General features: G+C 38.0%; 1 protein-coding gene across 1 annotated transcript in view; it reads right to left on the reverse strand.

The window, feature by feature from the left end:
- Positions 1-21,900, reverse strand: part of TEX11 (testis expressed 11) — a 295,189-nt gene that overhangs the window by 158,415 nt on the left and 114,874 nt on the right. Inside the window, exon 10 of the mRNA XM_017349668.3 lies at positions 19,542-19,637. Within this exon, the coding sequence (XP_017205157.3) occupies positions 19,542-19,637 (96 nt within the window). The remainder of the gene's footprint in view (positions 1-19,541; positions 19,638-21,900) is intronic.

A 21,900-nucleotide genomic window follows, 5' to 3' on the forward strand; every position in this document is an offset into this window, starting at 1 on the left:
TCCAAAATCTATAAAGATCCCAAGAAACTCAACAGCAACAAAACAAACAATCCAGTTAAGAAATGGGCAAAGGACATGAATGGGCATTTTTCAAAGGATGAAATCCAAATGGCCAACAGACACATGAAAATATGCTCAGGATCATTAGCCATCAGGGAAATGCAAATAAAAACCACAATGAGGTTTCGCATCACCTCAGTTAGAATGGTTATCACACAGAAATCAAAAAACAGTAAGTGCTGGTGAGGATGTGAAGAAAAAGGTACCCTAATACACCGTTGGTGGGAATGTAAACTAGTACAACCATTATGGAAGATGGTATGGAGATTCTCCAGAAATCTGAAAATAGATCTACTATATGACCCAGCCATCTCACTTCTGGGAATTTACCCAGACTAAATGATAAAAGCATATGAACAAGTTATCTGTACTTCCATGTTTATCACAGCTCAATTCACAATAGTTAAGATGTGGAATCAACCCAGATGTCCATCAAGAAAACATGGTAAATATACACTATGGAATACTACTCAACCATAAAAAAATGAAATCCTGTCTTCTGCAACAAAATGGATGCAACTGAAAACCATTATTAGTGAAATAAGCCTGTCCCCAAAAGACAAATGCCATACGTTTTCCATGATTTGTGGTAACTTATATACAGAATACAAAAAAAGTAATGTATATGAGGGGGCCAGTGCTGTGGCACAGTGGGTTAAAGCCCTGGCCTGAAGCACTGGCATCCCATATGGGCACCGGTTCTAGTCCCAGCTGCTCCTCTTCTGATCCAGCTCTCTGCTATGGCCTGGGAAAGCAATAGAAGATGGCCCAAGTCCTTGGGCCCCTGCACCCATGTGGGAGACCTGGAAGAAGCTCCTGACTCCTGGCTTTGGATAGGCCCAGCTCTGACCGTTTGCAGCCATCTGGGAGTGAACCAGCGGATGGGAGACCTCTCTCTCTCTCTCTCTGTAACTCTCTTTCAAATAAATAAAACAACTCTTTAAAAAAAGTAATGTATATGAGTGAAATTGACATTTTGAGATTCCATTACTGTTTACAGCCACTGTCTGTACTCTTGAGGAACAGTGATTTTTCTTCTTACTACTTGCTGAATTCTTTATTTAGTGGATGGTTAAGTTTGTGATCATAAAATAAACTAAAAGTATGTCATTGTAAAAATTTTTATAAATAAGAAAGAAAGAGGAAAGGTGGAAGTGTGAGTGGGAAGGGTATCATTATACTTTTAAATCTGTAAATATGAAATATAAGAAATTTGTTCCTCTCACATAAATAAAAAATTTAAGAAGAAAAGGCTATTTTGGTAACTGTTATAATAAAGACTGGTTCAGGCAAGAATGGTACCCTACAGGGATATTTTAATGGAGAGCAAGATACATCCATGATCTGTAGGTCTCCCTACCAATTTTTTATTAGTTTAAGGGAAAAAATACTTAAGTATGCACTGAAGAAATCACACAACACCTCTGACTAGGTGCTCAATATCAACATTCCCAATGAGCAATACATGTTATCACGTACATTCAAAAAAGATGCCCTAAGAGTTCAGTACACTTACGTAGCATTCCAGCCAGGAATGCATAATTTTAAATCTAATCATGAGGTAACAACAGATTAACACCAAACAAAGAACTTTGGGTTAAAAAAAAAGTGGGGGCTCCCATATTTTTCCAAACTGTCAATTACACGAAAGACTGTGGAAATGTTCCAGATTACAGAAGACTGGAAAGACATGACAGGTTAAGTGCAATACCTGATACAAGACTAATACTTTATCAGCAAGAAGAAATGAAAGTTCGTCATTGTGGGGAATATATAGAGAGATATGGGGAGAGAGGAAAAAGACAGGAAGAAAGGGAGGGAGGGCAATAGAGAGCGAAGGAACAAGCTTTCAAAATATTAACAACAGATGAATCTGGTTAAAGTATATACAGGTGTTCTTTGAACTATTCTTATTCTTAACTTTTTGGAAAATTTGAAATTATTCCTCAAATAAACCTTTTAGAAGTGTATATTGAGATTGAGATTAAAATCATACTGCATCAATTTAAGCTATGTTAGTTAAGTAATTTAACTTTCAAATGTGATAGGTCATGAACAATTCAGGTGAGTGATCACTGCTATAAAACTGCAACTTCTGGGGGCTGGTGCTATGGCATAGCAGGTAAAAGCCTCAGCCTGTAGTGCCAGCATCCCATATGAGCGCCAGTTCAAGATCCGGCTGTTCCTCTTCTGATCCAGCTTATGGCCTGGGAAAGCAGTGGAAGATGGCCCAATTCCTTGAGCTCCTGCACCTGCATGGAAGACCTGGAAGATTCTCCTGGCTTCTGCCTTCGGGTTGGTGCAGCTCCAGCTCTTGCGGCCATTTGGGGACTAAACCAGCAGATGGAAGACCTCTTTCTCTCTGCCTCTCTTTAACTCTGCCTTTCAAATAAATAAATAAATCTTTTTTAAAAATTGCAACTTGGGGCCAGCATTGTGGCATAGCACATAAAGTCACTGCCTGCAGCGCCAGCATCCTATATGGGTACCGGTTCGCGTCCCTGCTGTTCCACTTCTGATCCAGCTCTCTGCTATGGCCTGAGAAAGCGGTAGAAGATGGACCAACTCCTTGGTCCCCTGCACCCACATGGGAGACTCGGAAGAAGCTCCTGGCTCCTAGCTCCGGATCAGCGCAGCTCTGGCCAATGCAGCCAATTGGGGAATAAACCAATGGATGGAAGAACTCTCTCTCTCTCTGCCTCTCCTTCTCTCTCTGTGTAACTCTGACTTTCAAATAAATAAATAAATCTTTTTTTAAAAAAATTGCACTTACGTATCCAGTAAACAAAAAGGAGAGGTTGGCAAGAAGCAATATTGCCAGTATGCTACTTCCTGAGTTGTCTCAGTTTCTGTTTGTTATTTGGATTTGCATATTAGTAAATGAAAGAATGCAATTTTCAAAAATGTTCCTGTCTATTAATATCTGCAATGTTTTAAAATTCTAAATGTTAGAGAATTTTCTTCAGCACTAAGTAACTTCATCCACATCACATAAATGTCAGGAAAATATAGTTGAAATAAATGCACTGTTGGGGAATTTAATACTCTGGTTAATTGAACTATCCATTTTCATGTTTCTCTTCTGATTGGAAGAAATTATTTCTAAAATATGTCAGTATATTTATTAAGTGAAACATATTGATCATAATTGAATCTCTTTTTAAAGGATCATCAGCCAGCTGGTCTTCCTTATTAAGAAGTCCAAGTATATGCATGTTTATATGTAATTTATGAGCATGAGCTGAAAGTGAACCACTAAAGTTGCTTTATAAATTAAATCCTATTATCTGTGTATTTTTTTTATCACCATTACATCTTTATCCTAAAAGCTCGCAGTGGAAAGAATCTATTCTGTCTTGTACTAAAGAAAAGTTTCTCAAATTATCTCTGGTATTCAAGAGGAATACTTGTTTTAGTCTATTCAGGGTGCTATTAGCAAAATATAAACTGAGTGGCTTATATACAACAGAAATTTATTATCCACAGTACTGGAGGCCAAGAACTCCAAGGTTATGCAGCAGCAGATTCAGTGTCTGATGAGAGCCTGCTTCCTCATAAACAGTATCTGGTGGAGTGGGTGACTAAGCGCTCTTGGACCTTTTTGATAAGGGCATTAATATCACCCAAAGGGGTTCGACCTCATGAACTAATCTCCCAAAATTGTCATCTCCTAATACCATCATACTGGGGAGTGGCATTTCAACATATGAGTTTTAAGGGTACACATTCTGACTATAGCAATATTTCATTTTTCCTTTCTGTGTTGGAGATGATACTGTAACAACCTGTTAGAAAAAGAGAAATATTGAAGCTAGCATCTAAATTGGGTATCAAGATGTGAATCAAAACTTAAAAAAAGAGGGTAGAACAAGATGGCATCTCAGTAAGATGCTGCATTGTACATCACCTCAGAGACACCAACTGGAATGGCTATTCACACTCCAAGTCACCTACACAAGAGCTACAAAAGCAGGTTAGAGACCACAGTACCTGGTTTTAGTGTAATAATAGTAAGAGTTGCACTGAAGAAAACAAGAAGAAAAAAGTTGCCCACGTTACTATTCCCCCAGCTCCAAGTAGCCCACCTTGGAGAGAGCTGCCTCCTACTTGTGGGAGGGAGATGGAATTGAATCACATTGTGATAAAATTCAGAATTGTATAGAGCCCCATGGACCCTTGCTCCAGATCCATATCTGCAGACTATTTGGAGTGTCCATAGCCAGGTGGCTTCCACTTCCTCTCTCCCAACCTCCAGCAGAAAGTAGAACAAGACTCTAGCTTCTCGGGATACACAGCAGACTCATAGGATGGCAAATGCCCTAAACAGCACTCTGGCCTCAGAATTAGCACTTAAAGCATTCAGAACTGGCTAAAAAGCCTATGAGAGTTTCTCAAGCATGGAAAGCCAAGACACTGTGGCCAAAAAATGACCTAAATGAAAGATCTCTGTGAGTGAGATCCCAGCGGAAAGAACAGGCCATCAAAGAAGGAAGTACCTTTCTCTGAAAGGAGGAGAGAACTTCTACTTTGACTATGGCCTTGTCTAAATAAGGTCGGAATTGGCGAATTCAAGAGGCTTTCCATAGCCTTGGCAGCTCAAGACAAGAGCCTCGGGTGATCACTGACGTCATAAATAAGAGTGTCAATTGTTAAATCAACAACGGGAGTCACTGTGCACTCACTCCCCATGTAGGACCTCTGTCCTTCATGTGTTGTACTATGTGAATTAACAATATAACTAGTGCTCAAACAGTACTTTATACTTTGTGTTTCTGTGTGGGTGCAAACTGTTGAAATCTTTACTTAGTATAGAGTTGATCTTCTGTATATAAAGATAATTATAAATAAATCTTTATGAAGAATGGGGTGGGAGAGGGAGTAGGAAATGGGATGGTTTGCGGATGGGAGGGTAGTTATGGGGGGAAGAACTGCTATAATCCAAAAGTTGTACTTTTGAAATTTATATTTAATAAATAAAAGTTTTAAAAAAAGACTCTCGCTTTTGTGGAGCATGGCAGGGGAGGGAGCTTAGGACCTTGCCTTAGAGCTCAGAGCCCAGCCTGCTGCTGAAAGACTCCTGCCTGATAAAGACAAACAGTCTCTACCCTCCAGTCATGCTTACAGACTGTCTCTGGACTTGTCCCAGTATCCAGCAGAGACTTGCCTTCTGATGGGACAGACTCATTCCAGCATGTGCCATTATAAGCCTCAAGCGGGTCTGAGAATGAGACCTAGGCATGTCCCAGCCTAGTACCAGTCCGGGAAACCAAAAGGATGTCTTTATCACCCTCTCACAACCTTGGAAAGATGGCAAGAATCCACAAGGCTATGTCTTAGAACTAATGCTGAACTAGTGAAGCCCAACACTAGGTAGAATCTAACAGGCCTCATCCACACTTTGTGGACAAAGTATCTAGAATTATCCCCAATATCAGGCCTGTGCCCTGGTGGAATGGACCTGTTTCCACATATATCACCACCAACTTCATGTGGGCCTGGTGTGTATCCCCAGGACTGCATGGGACCTGATGACTATGAAACCCAGGTGTGAACCACCTACTGCCTACCAGGGCAACTGTACACACTGCCTCTATCACCCCTCCTACAACCTTGGGCAGACAGCAAGGAACCACATGATTGTTTTAGGACTCAGCGCCAGGCTGATAAAACGCAACATTGAGCAGGCACTAATGGTACCTCGGGATGGAGGGAACTGCTTCAGTGCCAAGTAGAGTTCCGTGGCTCCAGCTGATCAGTCTTATACACCAGCTGGCATCACCAATGGCAGGTAGGAGTTGCATCAGGCAGTAAGTCCACTTCAGCAGTAGATAGACCATAAAAGGGTGTGTTTTGGACATACCCCCAGGCTGCACTGGTCTCAGTAGGCAGTGGGCTCTGGGTGTAATCTAGCATTGTAGCATTGGTAGCCATGGGACTAGGTTACCTCAGCCACAGGAAGAGGCTTATATCGAGTGATCTCCCCTTCTTGGACAACAGCCCAGTTCATTATGAACAACATAACAACTGTTGATCAAAAGCAAATTTGAGCTCAGGGAGTCCTCTGAGACTGAAGTAGACTAGATGGTACACTGAAAGTGGACTTGAAGCATTCCTCAACTTAGGACACCATCCAGTGCTGAAGTGTCAGCAGCGTCCACAGGCTCAGAGAAAATAAGTAGATCGTTTATAAATTCTAATACCTCAGTGTGTAGATAACATTGTATACCAACAAGTGTCAAGAATTTCCAGGAATCAAGATCTCACCTTATGAACAAAATACAGTGTCAGAAACCCAACATCTATGAACTGAAATTTTCAACTATTCAAAGATTTAAAAAATATTCATTTTAAGGAAACTTGATAAATTTCAAAAGAACACAGAAATGATTTAATACTCTCACAGAGAAATATAACGGAGACATGGAAGTAATCTTGAAAAATCAAACAGAAAGCTTTCAATTGCAAAGTACACTAAACAAAATTTAAAACATCACAGAAAAGATCAATAACAGAAGAGAACAAACAGAATAAATAACCAGTGAACTTGACTACTTGAACATATGCAATTTAAAAAGAAAACAGAACCAGGAGGCATGAAGAAAGCTTAAAGGAACTTTGGGACAACTTGAAAAGAGCGAATACCCACTTTATTGGAGTCCAGAAGGAACTTAAGACTGTCAAAGGGATAAAAAACATACTAAAAGAAGTAGTGACAGATAACTTCTCAAACCTGAAAAAAAAATACGACTATTCAGGTACAAGAAGGCCAAAGGTCATGTTATATTCAACCCAACCAAGACTACCCCAAGGTTAAAGATAAACAGAGGATCTCAAAACTATAAAAGAAAAGAAACAACACATACAGGAGTCCCAATTTGCCTGACTGTGGACTTCTCCATAGAAATCATACAAGCCAAGAGGGAACATAATAAGACTTTCACAGTACTAAAGGAAAAAAGTTGCTGGTCAAGAATATTATATTCAGAGAAACTATTCCTCCTGTGCAAGGGAGCGATAAAGACATTCCCAAACAGAAGCTGAGCAAATTTATCACCACCAGGCCTGTCTTACAAGAAATGCTAAAAAGGATCCTTCAAATGAAACAAAGACACACTAACAAGTAAGAAGAAAAAATATCAGAAGGTAGAAAACTCAGAATTCTCAAATATTGTACATAGGGTATATAAACCATTTAATGTGAAGATTAAAAACAATAATAACTGCATTAAATATTAAGATACAGGCATCATAGAAAGAAATAATTTGGGGCCTGGCATCATGGGAAAGTGGATTAAATTGCTGTTTGCAATGCTGGCATCCCATATCTGAGCACCAGTTTGAGGCCTGGCTTTGCTTCTGATCAAACTTCCTGCTAATACACCTAGGAAACCATCAGAAGATGACCCAAGTACTTAGACCTCTGCCAGCTATGTGGGAGACAAGGATGGATTCCTGTCTCTTGGCTTCAGCTTGTTCCAGACCTGCAGGATTCTCTCTCTCTCTCTCTTTCTCTCCCCTACTCCGCTTTTGAATAAATAAATAAATCTTTAAAAAAAAGGTAACATGGAACATCAAAAATTCAAAAAATAAGGGGAGGATGGAATACAAATGTAGATTTCTTTATTAGTATTTTACCTCTTTCTTTTTTTATATCTTTTCCTATGTTTATAACCAATGCTAAATGTCTTATTTTTGAAATAGCTTCCTATAAAAAATAAAAGATTTTTGTAAGTCTGATGGTAACCACAAAGCAAAAATCTATCATAGATAACCAGAAATAATAAACAAGTCATCAAAACACCTTACTAAGAAAGTCCATTAACCACAAAAGAAGGTTTTGTGTGTATATGTGTGTGTGTGTGTGAGAGAGAGAGAGAGAGAGAGAGAGAGAGAGAGAGAGAAACTTCAATAAAACTAGAGAACAAGTTATCAATGTGGCAGTAGTAAAACCTTACCTGTTCATTACCTTAAATGTAAATGGTTTAAATTATCAAATTAAAAGACAGAGTGACCAAATAGATACAAAAACAAGGCCCAATTGTATACAGCTTATAAGAAACACTTCATTCCTAAAAACATGAATAGGCAGAAAATGAAAGAATGGAATAAGATATTCTATGCGAACAGAACCCAAAAGAAAGCAGGAGTACCACACTCATGTCAGATACAATAGATTTCTAAATAAAAAGCAGTAAGAAGAGACAAGGAAAGTCATTATATAATGAAAATGAGTTCAATTTAGTGTGAGGGAATAACAATTATAGGTATATATGCAGCCAAAATCAGAACAAATACATAAAGCAAATATTAACAGACATGAAGATAGATAGTTCTCAATACAATAACAGTAAGGGGACTTTAACATGCCCCTTTCAGAAATGGATAGATTATTCAGACAGAAAATCAATAAAGAAACAGCAGAGTTAAATTGCACCCAATATCAATAAGACCTAACAGACATCTAAGATTCAAAATAACGAAAAGATTCTCAAAATTATAAGAGAAAAGAAGCAAATAACACATGCACATAGGGTACAGAAACATTTCATACAATAGATGTAGAATACATTCTTCTCAATAGCACAGATCCAAGACAGATCATGTAGTAGGTAGCCCACAAAGCAAGTCTCGATAAATTAAAAAATATATAATCAGAGAGGGGCGGAGCCAAGATGGCAGAATAGTGAGGGCGCGCACCGATAGTCCGGGAAAAGATAGTTTAATAAAAGTGGAGGTACGGTAGCCTCAGGAAAAGGATCAGGGAAAAATTGCAGAGGAAACTCTTCCAGATCTAGTGGCTGTGACTCGGAGGACCTACGGGGAGAGCAAGGTCGCCCACTGCGTGGAAGCCGAGCCGCAGGAGCCGCCTGAGCCACCAGAGCCGCCGGAGCTGCAGAGTCTGGGTGCCAGCGCTGGAAGGGGAGGTGAGACAAAAAACCTCTTGGTAACCCGAGACATTGGCGGGGAAAGGCAGAAAGAGCCTGAAGAGAACGAGGCCTGAAACCCCATTGGGGAAAGTTCACCAGGCTGGCTGGAGGAAAGAAAAAAATCAAATAAATAAGGGGAACCCACACGGATATTTAGCCTCTCTCTCCACTCACCTTACAAAGCCGAGCAAGACAAAGGACAGGAGCCATTTTACGTAAGTAAAGCGGTGCACATCATTTTCCATATGTAAAGCGGGTGCCCCTCATTAGCCAAGCAGAAAAACCTGACTCTGGTAAGCAAACGAATACCCACAGGGGCCAGATTTCATACATCAACTACTCTCAATTCCACTCAGCTGTATGGAATTACTTCCCAACTGAGTCAAAAAAAAAAAAAAAGAGAGAGAGAGAAAGAGAGAGACAGAGACAGCGAGAGCGAGCAAGAGAACAATCAGGGTGAATCACCTTTGGTACACCCTTAACCCTGTAGAACCAGAGCTCTCTGGCCACACCCATCACAGCCTCTAAGGATCCATCAGAAGCAGACAGTCCTCTTAATCTAGAGACACAGTATAACGAGAAAAAAACAAGAATATCTCCAATATGCCAAACAAACGCAAAAGCCAAGGTAACAAGAACAAGGAAGACACTATGATGCCCCCAAATGAAATGACACCCCAATTCAAGATTATGAAGATGATGAGATAGAAGAAATGCAAGAAGCAGATCTCAAAAAATTGATAATAACAAGAAGTTCTCAAAAACAAATTCTTGAACTACAGAAATCCTTAATGGACAAGATAGAAAATCTCTCTCGTGAAAATGAAATATTAAGGAGGAATCAAAATGAAATGAAACAACTAGTAGAAAATGAAACTGTGATAGTGACAAGAAATCATAATGAAATGGAGAATTCAATAGATCAAATGACAAACACATTAGAGAGCCTTAAAAACAGAATGGGTGAAGCAGAAGAAAGAATATCAGACTTAGAAGACAGAGCACAGGAAAATATACAATCAAACCAAAGAAAAGAAGAGGAAATTAGAAATCTAAAAAATATTGTCGGGAATCTTCAGGATACTATTAAAAAACCCAACATTCGGGTTCTAGGAGTTCCTGAAGGCATGGAGAGGGAGAAAGGATTAGAAGGCCTTTTTAGTGAGATATTAGCAGAAAATTTCTCAGGTTTGGAGGACAGAGACATCCTAGTACAGGAAGCTCATAGAACCCCTAATAAACATGACCAAAAGAGATCCTCACCACGACACGTTGTAATTAAACTCACCACAGTGAAACATAAAGAAAAGATCCTAAAATGTGCAAGAGAGAAATATCAGATTACTCTCAGAGGATCTCCAATCCAACTCACAGCTGACTTCTCATCAGAAACCCTACAAACTAGGAGGGAATGGCGAGATATAGCCCAGGAACTAAGAGAGAAAAACTGCCAGCCCAGAATATTATATCCTGCTAAGCTCTCATTTGTGAATGAAGGTGAAATAAAGACCTTTCACAACAAACAGAAATTGAAAGAATTTGTCGCCATTCGTCCAGCCCTGCAAAAGATGCTTAAAGATGTGTTACACACAGAAACACAGAAACACGGTCATCAATATGAAAGAAGGTAAATGAAGGAAATCTCACACCAAAAGATCACAGGAAGTTCAAAACATATATCAGAAAATATCTTTGGCAAATGGCAGGGCAAAGCTACTACTTATCAATAGTCACATTGAATGTTAATGGCCTGAACTGTCCAGTTAAAAGACACCGATTGGCTGATTGGCTTAAGGAACAAAACCCATCTATTTGCTGCTTACAAGAAACACATCTTTCCAATAAAGATCCATACAGACTGAAAGTGAAAGGCTGGAAAAAGATATACCATGCCAACAGAAATGAAAAAAGAGCGGGTGTAGCCATCTTAATATCGGACAACATAAACTTTACCACAAAAACTGTTAGGAGAGACAAAGAGGGGCACTATATAATGATTAAGGGATCAATTCAACAGGAAGATATAACGATTATCAATATATATGCACCTAATTACAGGGCACTGGCTTATTTAAAAGATTTGTTAAGGGATTTAAAGGGAGACTTAGACCCCAATACAATAGTACTGGGGGACTTCAATACCCCACTCCCAGAAATAGACAGATCAACAGGACAGAAGATCAACAAGGAGACAGTAGATTTAAACGACACTATAGCCCAAATGGATCTAACAGATATATACAGAACTTTTCATCCTACACATAAAGCATTTACATTCTTCTCAGCAGTACATGGAACCTTCTCTAGGATTGACCACATACTAGGCCATAAAGCAAGTCTCAGCAAATTCAAAAGAATTAGAATCATATGATGCAGCTTCTCAGACCATAAAGGAATGAAGTTGGAAATTAGCAACTCAGGAATCCCTAAAGCATATGCAAACGCATGGAGATTGAACAACATGCTCCTGAATGAACAATGGGTCATAGAAGAAATTAAAAGAGAAATCAAAAATTTTCTGGAAGTAAATGAGGATAACAGCACAACATACCAAAACTTATGGGATACAGCAAAAGCAGTGTTAAGAGGAAAGTTTATATCAATAGGTGCCTACATCAAGAAATGGGAAAGGCACCAAATAGATGAGCTTTCAATTCACCTCAAGGATCTAGAAAATATGCAGCAAATCAGACCCAAATCTAGTAGGAGAAGAGAAATAATTAAAATCAGAGAAGAAATCAACAGGATTGAATCCAAAAAAAAATATTACAAATCAGCCAAACGAGGAGCTGGTTTTTTGAAAAAATAAACAAAATTGACACCCCATTGGCCCAACTAACTAAAAAAAGAAAAGACCCGAATCAATAAAATCAGAGATGAAAAAGGAAATGTAACAACAGACACTACAGAAATAAAAAGAATCATCAGAAATTACTACAAGGACCTGTATGCCAGCAAACAGGGAAATCTATCAGAAATGGATAGATTCCTGGACACATGCAACCCACCTAAATTGAACCAGGAAGACATAGAAAACCTAAACAGACCCATAACTGAGACAGAAATTGATACAGTAATAAAGGCCCTCCCAACAAAGAAAAGCCCAGGACCAGATGGATTCACTGCTGAATTCTACCAGACATTTAAAGAAGAACTAACTCCAATTCTTCTCAAACTATTCAGAAAAATCGAAAAAGAGGGAATCCTCCCAAATTCTTTCTATGAAGCCAGCATCACCTTAATTCCTAAGTTGGAAAAAGATGCAGCATTGAAAGAGAATTACAGACCAATATCCCTGATGAACATAGATGCAAAAATCCTCAATAAAATTCTGGCCAATAGAATGCAACAACACATCAGAAAGATCATCCACCCAGACCAAGTGGGATTTATCCCTGGTATGCAGGGATGGTTTAGCATTCGCAAATCAATTAATGTGATGCACCACATTAACAGACTGCAGAAGAAAAACCATATGATTATCTCAATAGATGTGGAGAAAGCATTTGATAAAATACAACACCCTTTCATGATGAAAACTCTAAGCAAACTGGGTATAGAAGGAACATTCCTCAATACAATCAAAGCAATTTATGAAAAACCCATGGCCAACAGGATAATGAATGGGGAAAAGTTGGAAGCATTTCCACTGAGATCTGGTACCAGACAGGGATGCCCACTCTCACCACTGCTATTCAATATAGTTCTGGAAGTTCTAGCCAGAGCTATTAGTCAAGAAAATGAAATTAAAGGGACACAAATTGGGAAGGAGGGACTCAAACTATCCCTCTTTGCAGATGATACCATTCTTTACTTAGGGGACCCAAAGAACTCTACTAAGAGACTATTGGAACTCATACAAGAGTTTGGCAAAGTTGCAGGATATAAAATCAATGCACAAAAATCAACAGCCTTTGTATACACAGGCAATACCATGGCTGAGAAAGAACTCCTAAGATCAATCCCATTCACAATAGCTACAAAAACAATCAAATACCTTGGAATAAACTTAACCAAGGACATTAAAGATCTCTATGATGAAAATTACAAAACCTTAAAGAAAGAAATAGAAGAGGATACCAAAAAATGGAAAAATCTTCCATACTCATGGATTGGAAGAATCAATATCATCAAAATGTCCATTCTCCCAAAAGCAATTTACAGATTCAATGCAATACCAATCAAGATACCGAAGACATTCTTCTCAGATCTGGAAAAAATGATGCTGAAATTCATATGGAGACACAGGAGACCTCGAATAGCTAAAGCAATCTTGTACAACAAAAACAAAGTCGGAGGCATCACAATACCAGATTTCAGGACATACTACAGGGCAGCTGTTATCAAAACAGCATAGTACTGGTACAGAAACAGATGGATAGACCAATGGAACAGAATTGAAACACCAGAAATCAATCCAAACATCTACAGCCAACTCATATTTGATCAAGGATACAAAACCAATCCCTGGAGTAAGGACAGTCTATTCAATAAATGGTGCTGGGAAAACTGGATTTCCACGTGCAGAAGCATGAAGCAAGACCCCTACCTTTCACCTTACACAAAAATTCACTGAACATGGATTAAAGACTTAAATCTACTACCCGACACCATCAAATTACTAGAGAGCATTGGAAAAACCCTGCAAGATATAGGTACCGGCAAAGACTTCTTGGAAAATACCCCAGAATCACAGGCAGTCAAAACCAAAATTAACATTTGGGATTGCATCAAATTGAGAAGTTTCTGTACTGCAAAAGAAACAGTCAGGAAAGTGAAGAGGCAACCGACAGAATGGGAAAAAATATTCGCAAACTATGCAACAGATAAAGGGTTGATAACCAGAATCTACAAAGAAATCAAGAAACTCCACAACATCAAAACAAACAACCCACTTAAGAGTTGGGTCAAGGACCTCAATAGACATTTTTCAAAAGAGGAAATCCAAATGGCTAACAGGCACATGAAAAAATGTTCAAGATCTCTAGCAATTAGGGAAATGCAAATCAAAACCACAATGAGGTTTCACCTCACCCCTGTTAGAATGGCTCACATTCAGAAATCTACCAATAATAGATGCTGGAGAGGATGTGGGGAAAAAGGGACACTAACCCACTGTTGGTGGGAATGCAAACTGTTTAAGTCACTGTGGAAGTCAGTCTGGAGATTCCTCAGAAACCTGAATATAACCCTACCATTTAACCCAGCCATCCCACTCCTTGCAATTTACCCAAAGGAAATGAAATTGGCAAACAAAAAAGCTGTCTGCACCTTAATGTTTATTGCAGCTCAATTCACAATAGCTAAGACCTGGAACCAACTCAAATGCCCATCAACAGTAGACTGGATAAAGAAATTATGGGACATGTACTCTATTGAATACTATACAGCAGTCAAAAACAATGAAACCCGGTCATTTGCAACAAGATGGAGGAATTTGGAAAACATCATGCTGAGTGAATTAAGCCAGTCCCAAAGGGACAAATATCATGTTCTCCCTGATCAACAACAACTAACTGAGTACCAAAGGGGAAACTTGTTGAAGTGAAATTGACACTATGAGAAACAGTGACTTGATCAGCTCTTGTCCTGACTGTTAATGTACAATGTAATACTTTATCCATTTTAGTATTGTTTTTGTTCTAGTACTATTGGTTGAACTCTGTAATTAACACACAATTATTCTTAGGTGTTTAAATTTTAAATGAAAAGTGATCCCTGTTAGGAATTTGGAAAGCATCATGCTGAGTAACATAAGCCAGTCCCAAAGGGACAAATACCATATGTTCTCCCTGATCGGTGACAACTAACTGAGCACCAAAAAGGAAACCTGTTAAAGTGAAATGAACACTATGAGAAACGGTGACTTGATCATCCCTTGCCCGGACTGTTGATGAACAACTTAATACGTTATCCATCTTAGTATTTTTTTTGTTTGTTCTACTTAATACTGTTGGTTGAATACTGTAATCAATACACAGTTATTCTCAAGTGTTGAAACTTAGCTGAAAAGTGATCGCTGTTAAATATAAGAGTGGGAATAAGAGAGGGAAAAGATGTGCAATTCGGGACATGCTCAAGCTGACTTACCTCAAACGGTAGAGTTAGAAACATACCAGGGGATTCCAACTCAATCCCATCAAGGTGGCATGTACCAATGCCATCTCACTAGTCCCGGTGATCAATTTCTGTTCACAATTGATCATAATGATAAGACTAAGAGCCAAAGGGAGCACATAAACAAGTCTAGTGTCTGCAAATACTAGCTGATAGAATAAAAAAGGGAGAGAACGATCCAACATGGGAAGTGAGATACACAGCAGACCCATAGAATGGCAGATGTCCTAAACAGCACTCTGGCCTCAGAATCAGCCCTTAAGGCATTCGGATATGGCTGAAAAGCCCATGAGAGTATTACAGGCATGGAAAGCCAAAACACTCTGGCAAAAAAAAAAAAAAAAAAAACTAAATGAAAGATCTCCGCGAGTGAGATCCCAGTGAAAAGAACAGGTCATCAAAGAAGGAGGTACCTTTCTCTGAAGGGAGAAGAGAACTTCCACTCTGACTACGACCTTGTCTAAATATGATCAGAGTTGGTGAACTCAAAAGGCTTCCATAGCCTTGGCAACTCATGACAAGAGCCTAGGGTGATTACTGATGCCATAAACAAGAGTGTCAATTTGTTAAGGCAACAACAGGAGTCACTGAGCACTTACGCCTCATGTAGGATCTTTGTCCTTAATGTGCTGTACATTGTGATTTAATGCTATAACTAGTACTCAAACAGTATTTTTCACTTTGTGTTTCTATGTGGGTGCAAACTGTTGAGATCTTTACTTAATATATGCTAAACTAATCTTCTGTATAGAAAGAGAATTGAAAATGAATCTTGATGTGAATGGAAGGGGGGAGGGAGAGGGAAAGGGGAGGGTTGCGGGTGGGAGGGAAGTTATTGGGGGGGAAGCCATTGTAATCCATAAGCTGTACTTTGGAAATTCATATTCATTAAATAAAAATTAAAATATATATATAATCATACTGAGTGTCTTTTCTGAACACAATGCAATGAAACTGGAAGTCAATAACAAGTAAAACATTGAAAACTACATCAATATAGTGAAATTAAATAATTTATCCTTGAACAACTAATCAATCAAGGAAGAAATTATGGAGGAAATTTTAAGTTTTCTTGAAATGAATGAAAATGGAAACGTGACACACCAAAAACCTAGATACAACAAAAGCAATATGAAGAGGGACGTTTACAAGCAATGCCTACAAGAAAAAAAGCAGAAAGAGTTCAAAGAAACAATTTCTACTGCACCTCAAGGAACTAGAAAAAAAAGAACAAGTCAATTCCAAAATCAGCAGAAGGAAAGAAATAGCAAAATGGAGAGTATAAATAAATGACACACTGGCTAAGAAAAAATACTAAAAAAAAAAATCCATGAAACAAAGAGCTGGTTCTTTGAAAAGGTAAACAAAATTGAAGAACTCCTTGCTAGACTAAGGAAAAAAGGAAGAAGATTCAAATGCACAAAATCAGAGATGCAAACAAATACTTAACAGATTATATCACAGAAACATAAAGAATTGTTAGGGATTACTATGATAAGTTACATGGCAACACATTTAATAGTCTAGGGGTCAGCACTGTGGCACAGCAGGTTAAGCCGCTACTTGCACTGCTGGCATCTCATACTGGAGCACCAGTTCTGATTCAGCACCTTGGAAAGCAGTGGGAGATGGCCCATGATTGGGTCCCTGTCACCTACGTGGGAGACCCAGGTTGAGTTCTGGGCTCCTGGCTTTGGCATGGCCCAATCCCATCCCTTGTGGCCATTTGGGGAGTGAACCAGTGGATGGAAGATCTCTCTCTCCATCATTCTACCTTTAAAGTAAATAAAAATAGATCTTTAAAAAAAGAAAAGACAAAAGTACACAAAGGAGTGGATCGACATTTTGTGCTCATGAATTGGAAGAATCAACATAATTAAAATGTCCATATTATCCAGAGTGATTTAGATTGAATATAGTCCTTATCAAAAATGCCAATGAGGGGCCAGTGTTGTGGCACTGTTGGTTAAGCTGCTGCTTGTAACCTCAGCATCCCACTTCAGTCAGAGTGCTTGTTTGAGTACTGATTGCTTAATTTCCAATCCAGCCCCTTGCTCATATGCCTGGGAAATCAGTGGATGATGTTCCAAGTACTTGGGCCCTTGCCACCAACGTAGGAGATCCAGATGGAGTTCCAGCCTCTTGGCTTCAGCCTGGCCTAGTCCTGGCCGTTGCTGCCATTTAAAGAGTGAACCAGCAGACATAAGATCTCTTTTTCTCTCTTTGCCTCTTGTTCTCTTCACTCTGCATTTCAAATATATAAACTAAATCTTTTAAAATATATATACTGACATTTTTCACAGAAATAAGAAAAGCACTACTGAAATTTGCATAGGACTGGAACCAAAGCAACCTTGAGTAACAAGAACAAATCAGGAGGCAATACACTAGTCATGCCTGTCTCTCACCAAGTACAAACGATTAACACAAAATGCATTAAGGACCTCAATGTAAGACCCGAAACTTTGAAGTTGCTAGAGGAAAACATGTAGGACACTGGAATGGGAGAGGGTTTTTTTGGATCAGACCCCAAAAGCACAGGAAACAGAAGCAAAAATAGAGAAATGAGATTTCATCAAACTGAAGAGCTTCTACACAGCAAAGGAAACAATTGACAGAGAACACAACCTACAGAATGGAAGCAAATATTTATAAGCCACGCATCTAACAAAGCGTTAATATCCAGTCTGTGAGGAACTCAAAAACTAAAAAGCACACACACACACACACACACACACGTCATAAATAAGAGTGCCAATTGTTAAATCAACAACGGAGTCACTGGGTTCATGCTCCCCTCGCAGGATCTCTGTCCTTAATATGTTTATCTATGAAACTCAAAAACAACACTACTAGTCGAACAATACCCTATACCTGGTTCGGTTGTGTGAGTGCAACCTGTTGAAATCCCTGCTTCATATATACTAAATTGATCTTCGGTATATGAAGGTAACCGAAAATGAAACGTGATGAAGGGGGGAGAGGGGAGAGGAAGTGGGTGAGGGGAGGGCCACGGGAGGGAGGGAGGTCGGGGGGAAGCCACAACAATGCAAAAGATGCATTTTATATTCTACTTAAAACTATTGGTTGAGCTCTGTAATTAATACACAATTACTCTTAGGTGTTTAATTAATGCTATAACTAGTACTCAAATAGTATTTTACACTTTATGTTTCTGTGTGGGAGCAAAATGTGGTAATCTTTACTTAACATATGCTAAATTGATCTTCTGTATATAAAGATAATTGAAAATTAATTGTGATGTGAAGGGGAAGGGAAGAGGGAGTGGGAGAGGGGAGCATTGTGGATGGGAGGGAAGACACGGTGGGGGGGAGGAGGCTATTGTGGTCCATAAGCTGTACTTTGGAAATTTATGCTCATTAAATAAATTAAAAAAAAAAAAAAAACAAAAAAAAAATGGGCAGTGGATCTAGACACATTTCTCAAAAGAAGACATACGAAAGGCCAACAGATGAAAAATGCTCAACATTAATAATCATCAAGGAAATGCAAATCAAAACCACAATGAGATATCACCTCATTCCAGTTATTTTGGGTATTATCAAAAAGAAAAAATGCTGACAAGGATGTGGAGAACTCTGGCACACTGTTGGTGAGAATGTAAAATACTGCAGCCACTGTGGAAAAAATTAAAACTGGAACTACCATATGATCCAGCAATCCCACTACTGGGTATATATCCAAAGGAAATGAAATCAGACTGTCAAAGAGACACCTGCATGCCCATGTACTGCAGCACTATTCACAATACCCAAGAAATGGAAACAATCTATATGTCTATCCACTAAAGAATGGATGAAGAAAATGCAGTACATTAGTACATACACACACTGGGATACTACTCAGCCATAAAAAAATAATGGATTTTGTCATCAACAACAACATGGATGGAACTGGAGGCCATTAGGTTAAGTGAAAGAAGCTGAGCACAGAAAAAGAGGTATTGCATGATCTCATTCATATGTAGAATCTAAAAGAAAGGGTGATCTCATAAAAGTTAAAAGTATAATGGTAATTACCAGAGGCTAGAGAGGAAAGCAGGGAAAGAGAAATGAGTAAAAGGTTGATTAATGGGTATCAAGTTATAGTTAGATAGGAGAAGCTCTGGGGTTCTAATGCACCATAGAGTAATTACGGATAATGTTAATGTACTGTATATTTTTCTATTTTAAAAAGTGGAAAGTAGAATTTTGGATGTTTTCACTATAAAGAAATTTAAATGTGTGAGGAGATAGATATATTTACCTTGACTTAACATTACATAATAGAAACACACAGCCAAACATGATATTCTTAGGTCTATGCAGTATGTGTTTCTTTTATAGTTTTGATAACCCCATAAATATGTGTCTGCTAAAATATTTTAAATTAATTATTTCAAAATCATTAATATTCAAAAGTGAAAACTTTTTATACCTTATTTGCCAGGATTATAGCACTAAGAGCCTTATCGTAATATTCTCTGTAATCCCATTCCAAGTAAGTGGTAGCTAGTAAACGTAGAATTTTAGCCTATAATTAAAGATATAAAGAAAGCACTTAAATGAAGGTTAAACTACAGTACAACTACTGAATAGCACTTATACAACAACAAGCATCTTCACAAACTAAGTTATCTTTAGCATATAGTATTTCCTGAAGCAATCACATATGTCTTAGGATATGTCTCATCATTATGCTATCCATACCGAATATTGTCTAAGAATCATACGGTAATGGTTATATTCCTGGATTATTTATAATTTAATTGTGTTACCATATTTAGTGCTTTAGCATTAAAGTACTCTATAGTTACCACTTTTAAAAATAAGGCACAGAAATATTTAATTTAGTCACTTTAGCACCTACTGCATAGGTGACATTGTACTAGGCCTCCATAGAAAGACAGAAATAGATACAATCCCTCTCTCAAAGGTTTCACAGCCTAGTTGGGATTAACCTATTGGACCAAACATCATTTCAGTAGGAACATACATAATTTCCTATAGAGAAGATTTCTCCCAACTCAGGTACATTTTAAAATAGATAACATATCACTCAATCAAGTCAGTTTCTCTAGTCACATCTGCAGTGATACAGGGGGTGATTCCAGTCAGTATGGGCATGTTTAACTAAGATTCACAATTTGAAAGAATGAACCCTATTCAATGAAGTCTACCTCTACATATAATGAAGATGGTAGGCCCAGGAAAAGATGATCAATAGATCACATTTTTAAAAGAACAAAAATATGCTAAGTATATTAAGGCCCCGTAAAAGTAGAACAACATATTTGGGATGTCATATCTCTGACTTTTTTAATTCCAAAACTAAGATGGAACAAACAAAATGCATATAAATTACTGAATATCATTATTATTGCAGAACAGCTCTCTAAGAACTTACAAGCTCCCCCGGGGCATTTTCATGGAATAAATATGAAACTTCTGAGAAATACAAGGTTACTTCAACAACTTTATGGAAAACAGAATTAAAAGAAAAATTTACTTTTGGTGTAAAATTTTTTAAATCCATGCAATTTTTCATGATATACATTTCCATGTACTTTTTGAAGACCCCTCATATTGTAGCTAATTCATAATAATAAAGGGGTCAAGACATCAGCAAGCCATAACAAAATGGATGAATATCAAAATCAATGGGAAGAAAAAGAAGCCAGACATAAAATAGTACATACTTTATCATTCCATTTGAACAAAATTCTAGAACAGCCAGATATAATCCGTGCTAAAAGTCTGAATTGGGGGTGGACATATTAGTGTGCAAGTTAAGCTACTGCTTGGAATGCCCACATCCCATCTTGGAGTGCTGGCTCAAGGCTACACCGTTTCCAATCCAGCTCCTGGAAGGCTCTCTCTCTGTCACTCTACCTTTAAAATACAGAAATCTTCAAAAAAAAATCTGAATCATCTCCCCTAACACTAAGGCTTGTTTAGTCAACATTATATATGAGGAGAATATCCATATTGTTGTACTTATTTGGTGTATTGATTCTCATTGTTATATAACATTTGATTAAGTGACACTATCACTATATATTATTAGTATTTTTAATTGTTATAATACCTACAACATAAAATTGATCATCTTAGCCATTTTTAAGTATACAGTTCAGTAGTATTAAATATATTTACACTGTTATACAAACATCATCACCATCTATCTCCAGAATATCTTTCACCTTGAAAAACTGAAACTCTGTACTCATTAAAAATTATCTACCATTCCCTCTTACCTCTAGTCCTTGTGATTGTCATTTTACTCTCTGTCTTATGAATCTGACTATTCTAGATACCTCATAAAAGTAGAGCCATACAGTATTTTATCTTTCAGTGAATGACTTACTTCACTTAGTTTAATGTGCTCAACAGTTCATATTTTAACATGTCAGAATTTCCTTCCTTTTAAAGCCTGAATAACATTTCATTACATTTACTTGTACTAGTTTTATTATTCAAACATAAGCTGTTTAAGAGTAGATGCTACATTTTATGCTTCTTTTTTATTTCCCATATATCACAGTGCTAGGGACACCTTATAGGTATTCAGTTACATTTAATGCAAAGATGTATTTTTTCAAGATTTTTTGGGTCATATATATTTTTAATTTATTTATTCATTTATTTTATTTGAGACACAAACAGAGAAACAGCTCCTGTCTGCTGGTTCAGTCCCAAAATGGCCCCAATAGTCCAGGCTGGGCCAGGCTAAAGATGAGAGCCAAGAACTCAATTCAGGTCTCTAATATAGGTAGCGGGGACCCAACTACTTGAGC

This window comes from Oryctolagus cuniculus, chromosome X (genome assembly GCF_964237555.1).
Source record: "Oryctolagus cuniculus chromosome X, mOryCun1.1, whole genome shotgun sequence".
Lineage (NCBI taxonomy): Eukaryota > Metazoa > Chordata > Mammalia > Lagomorpha > Leporidae > Oryctolagus > Oryctolagus cuniculus.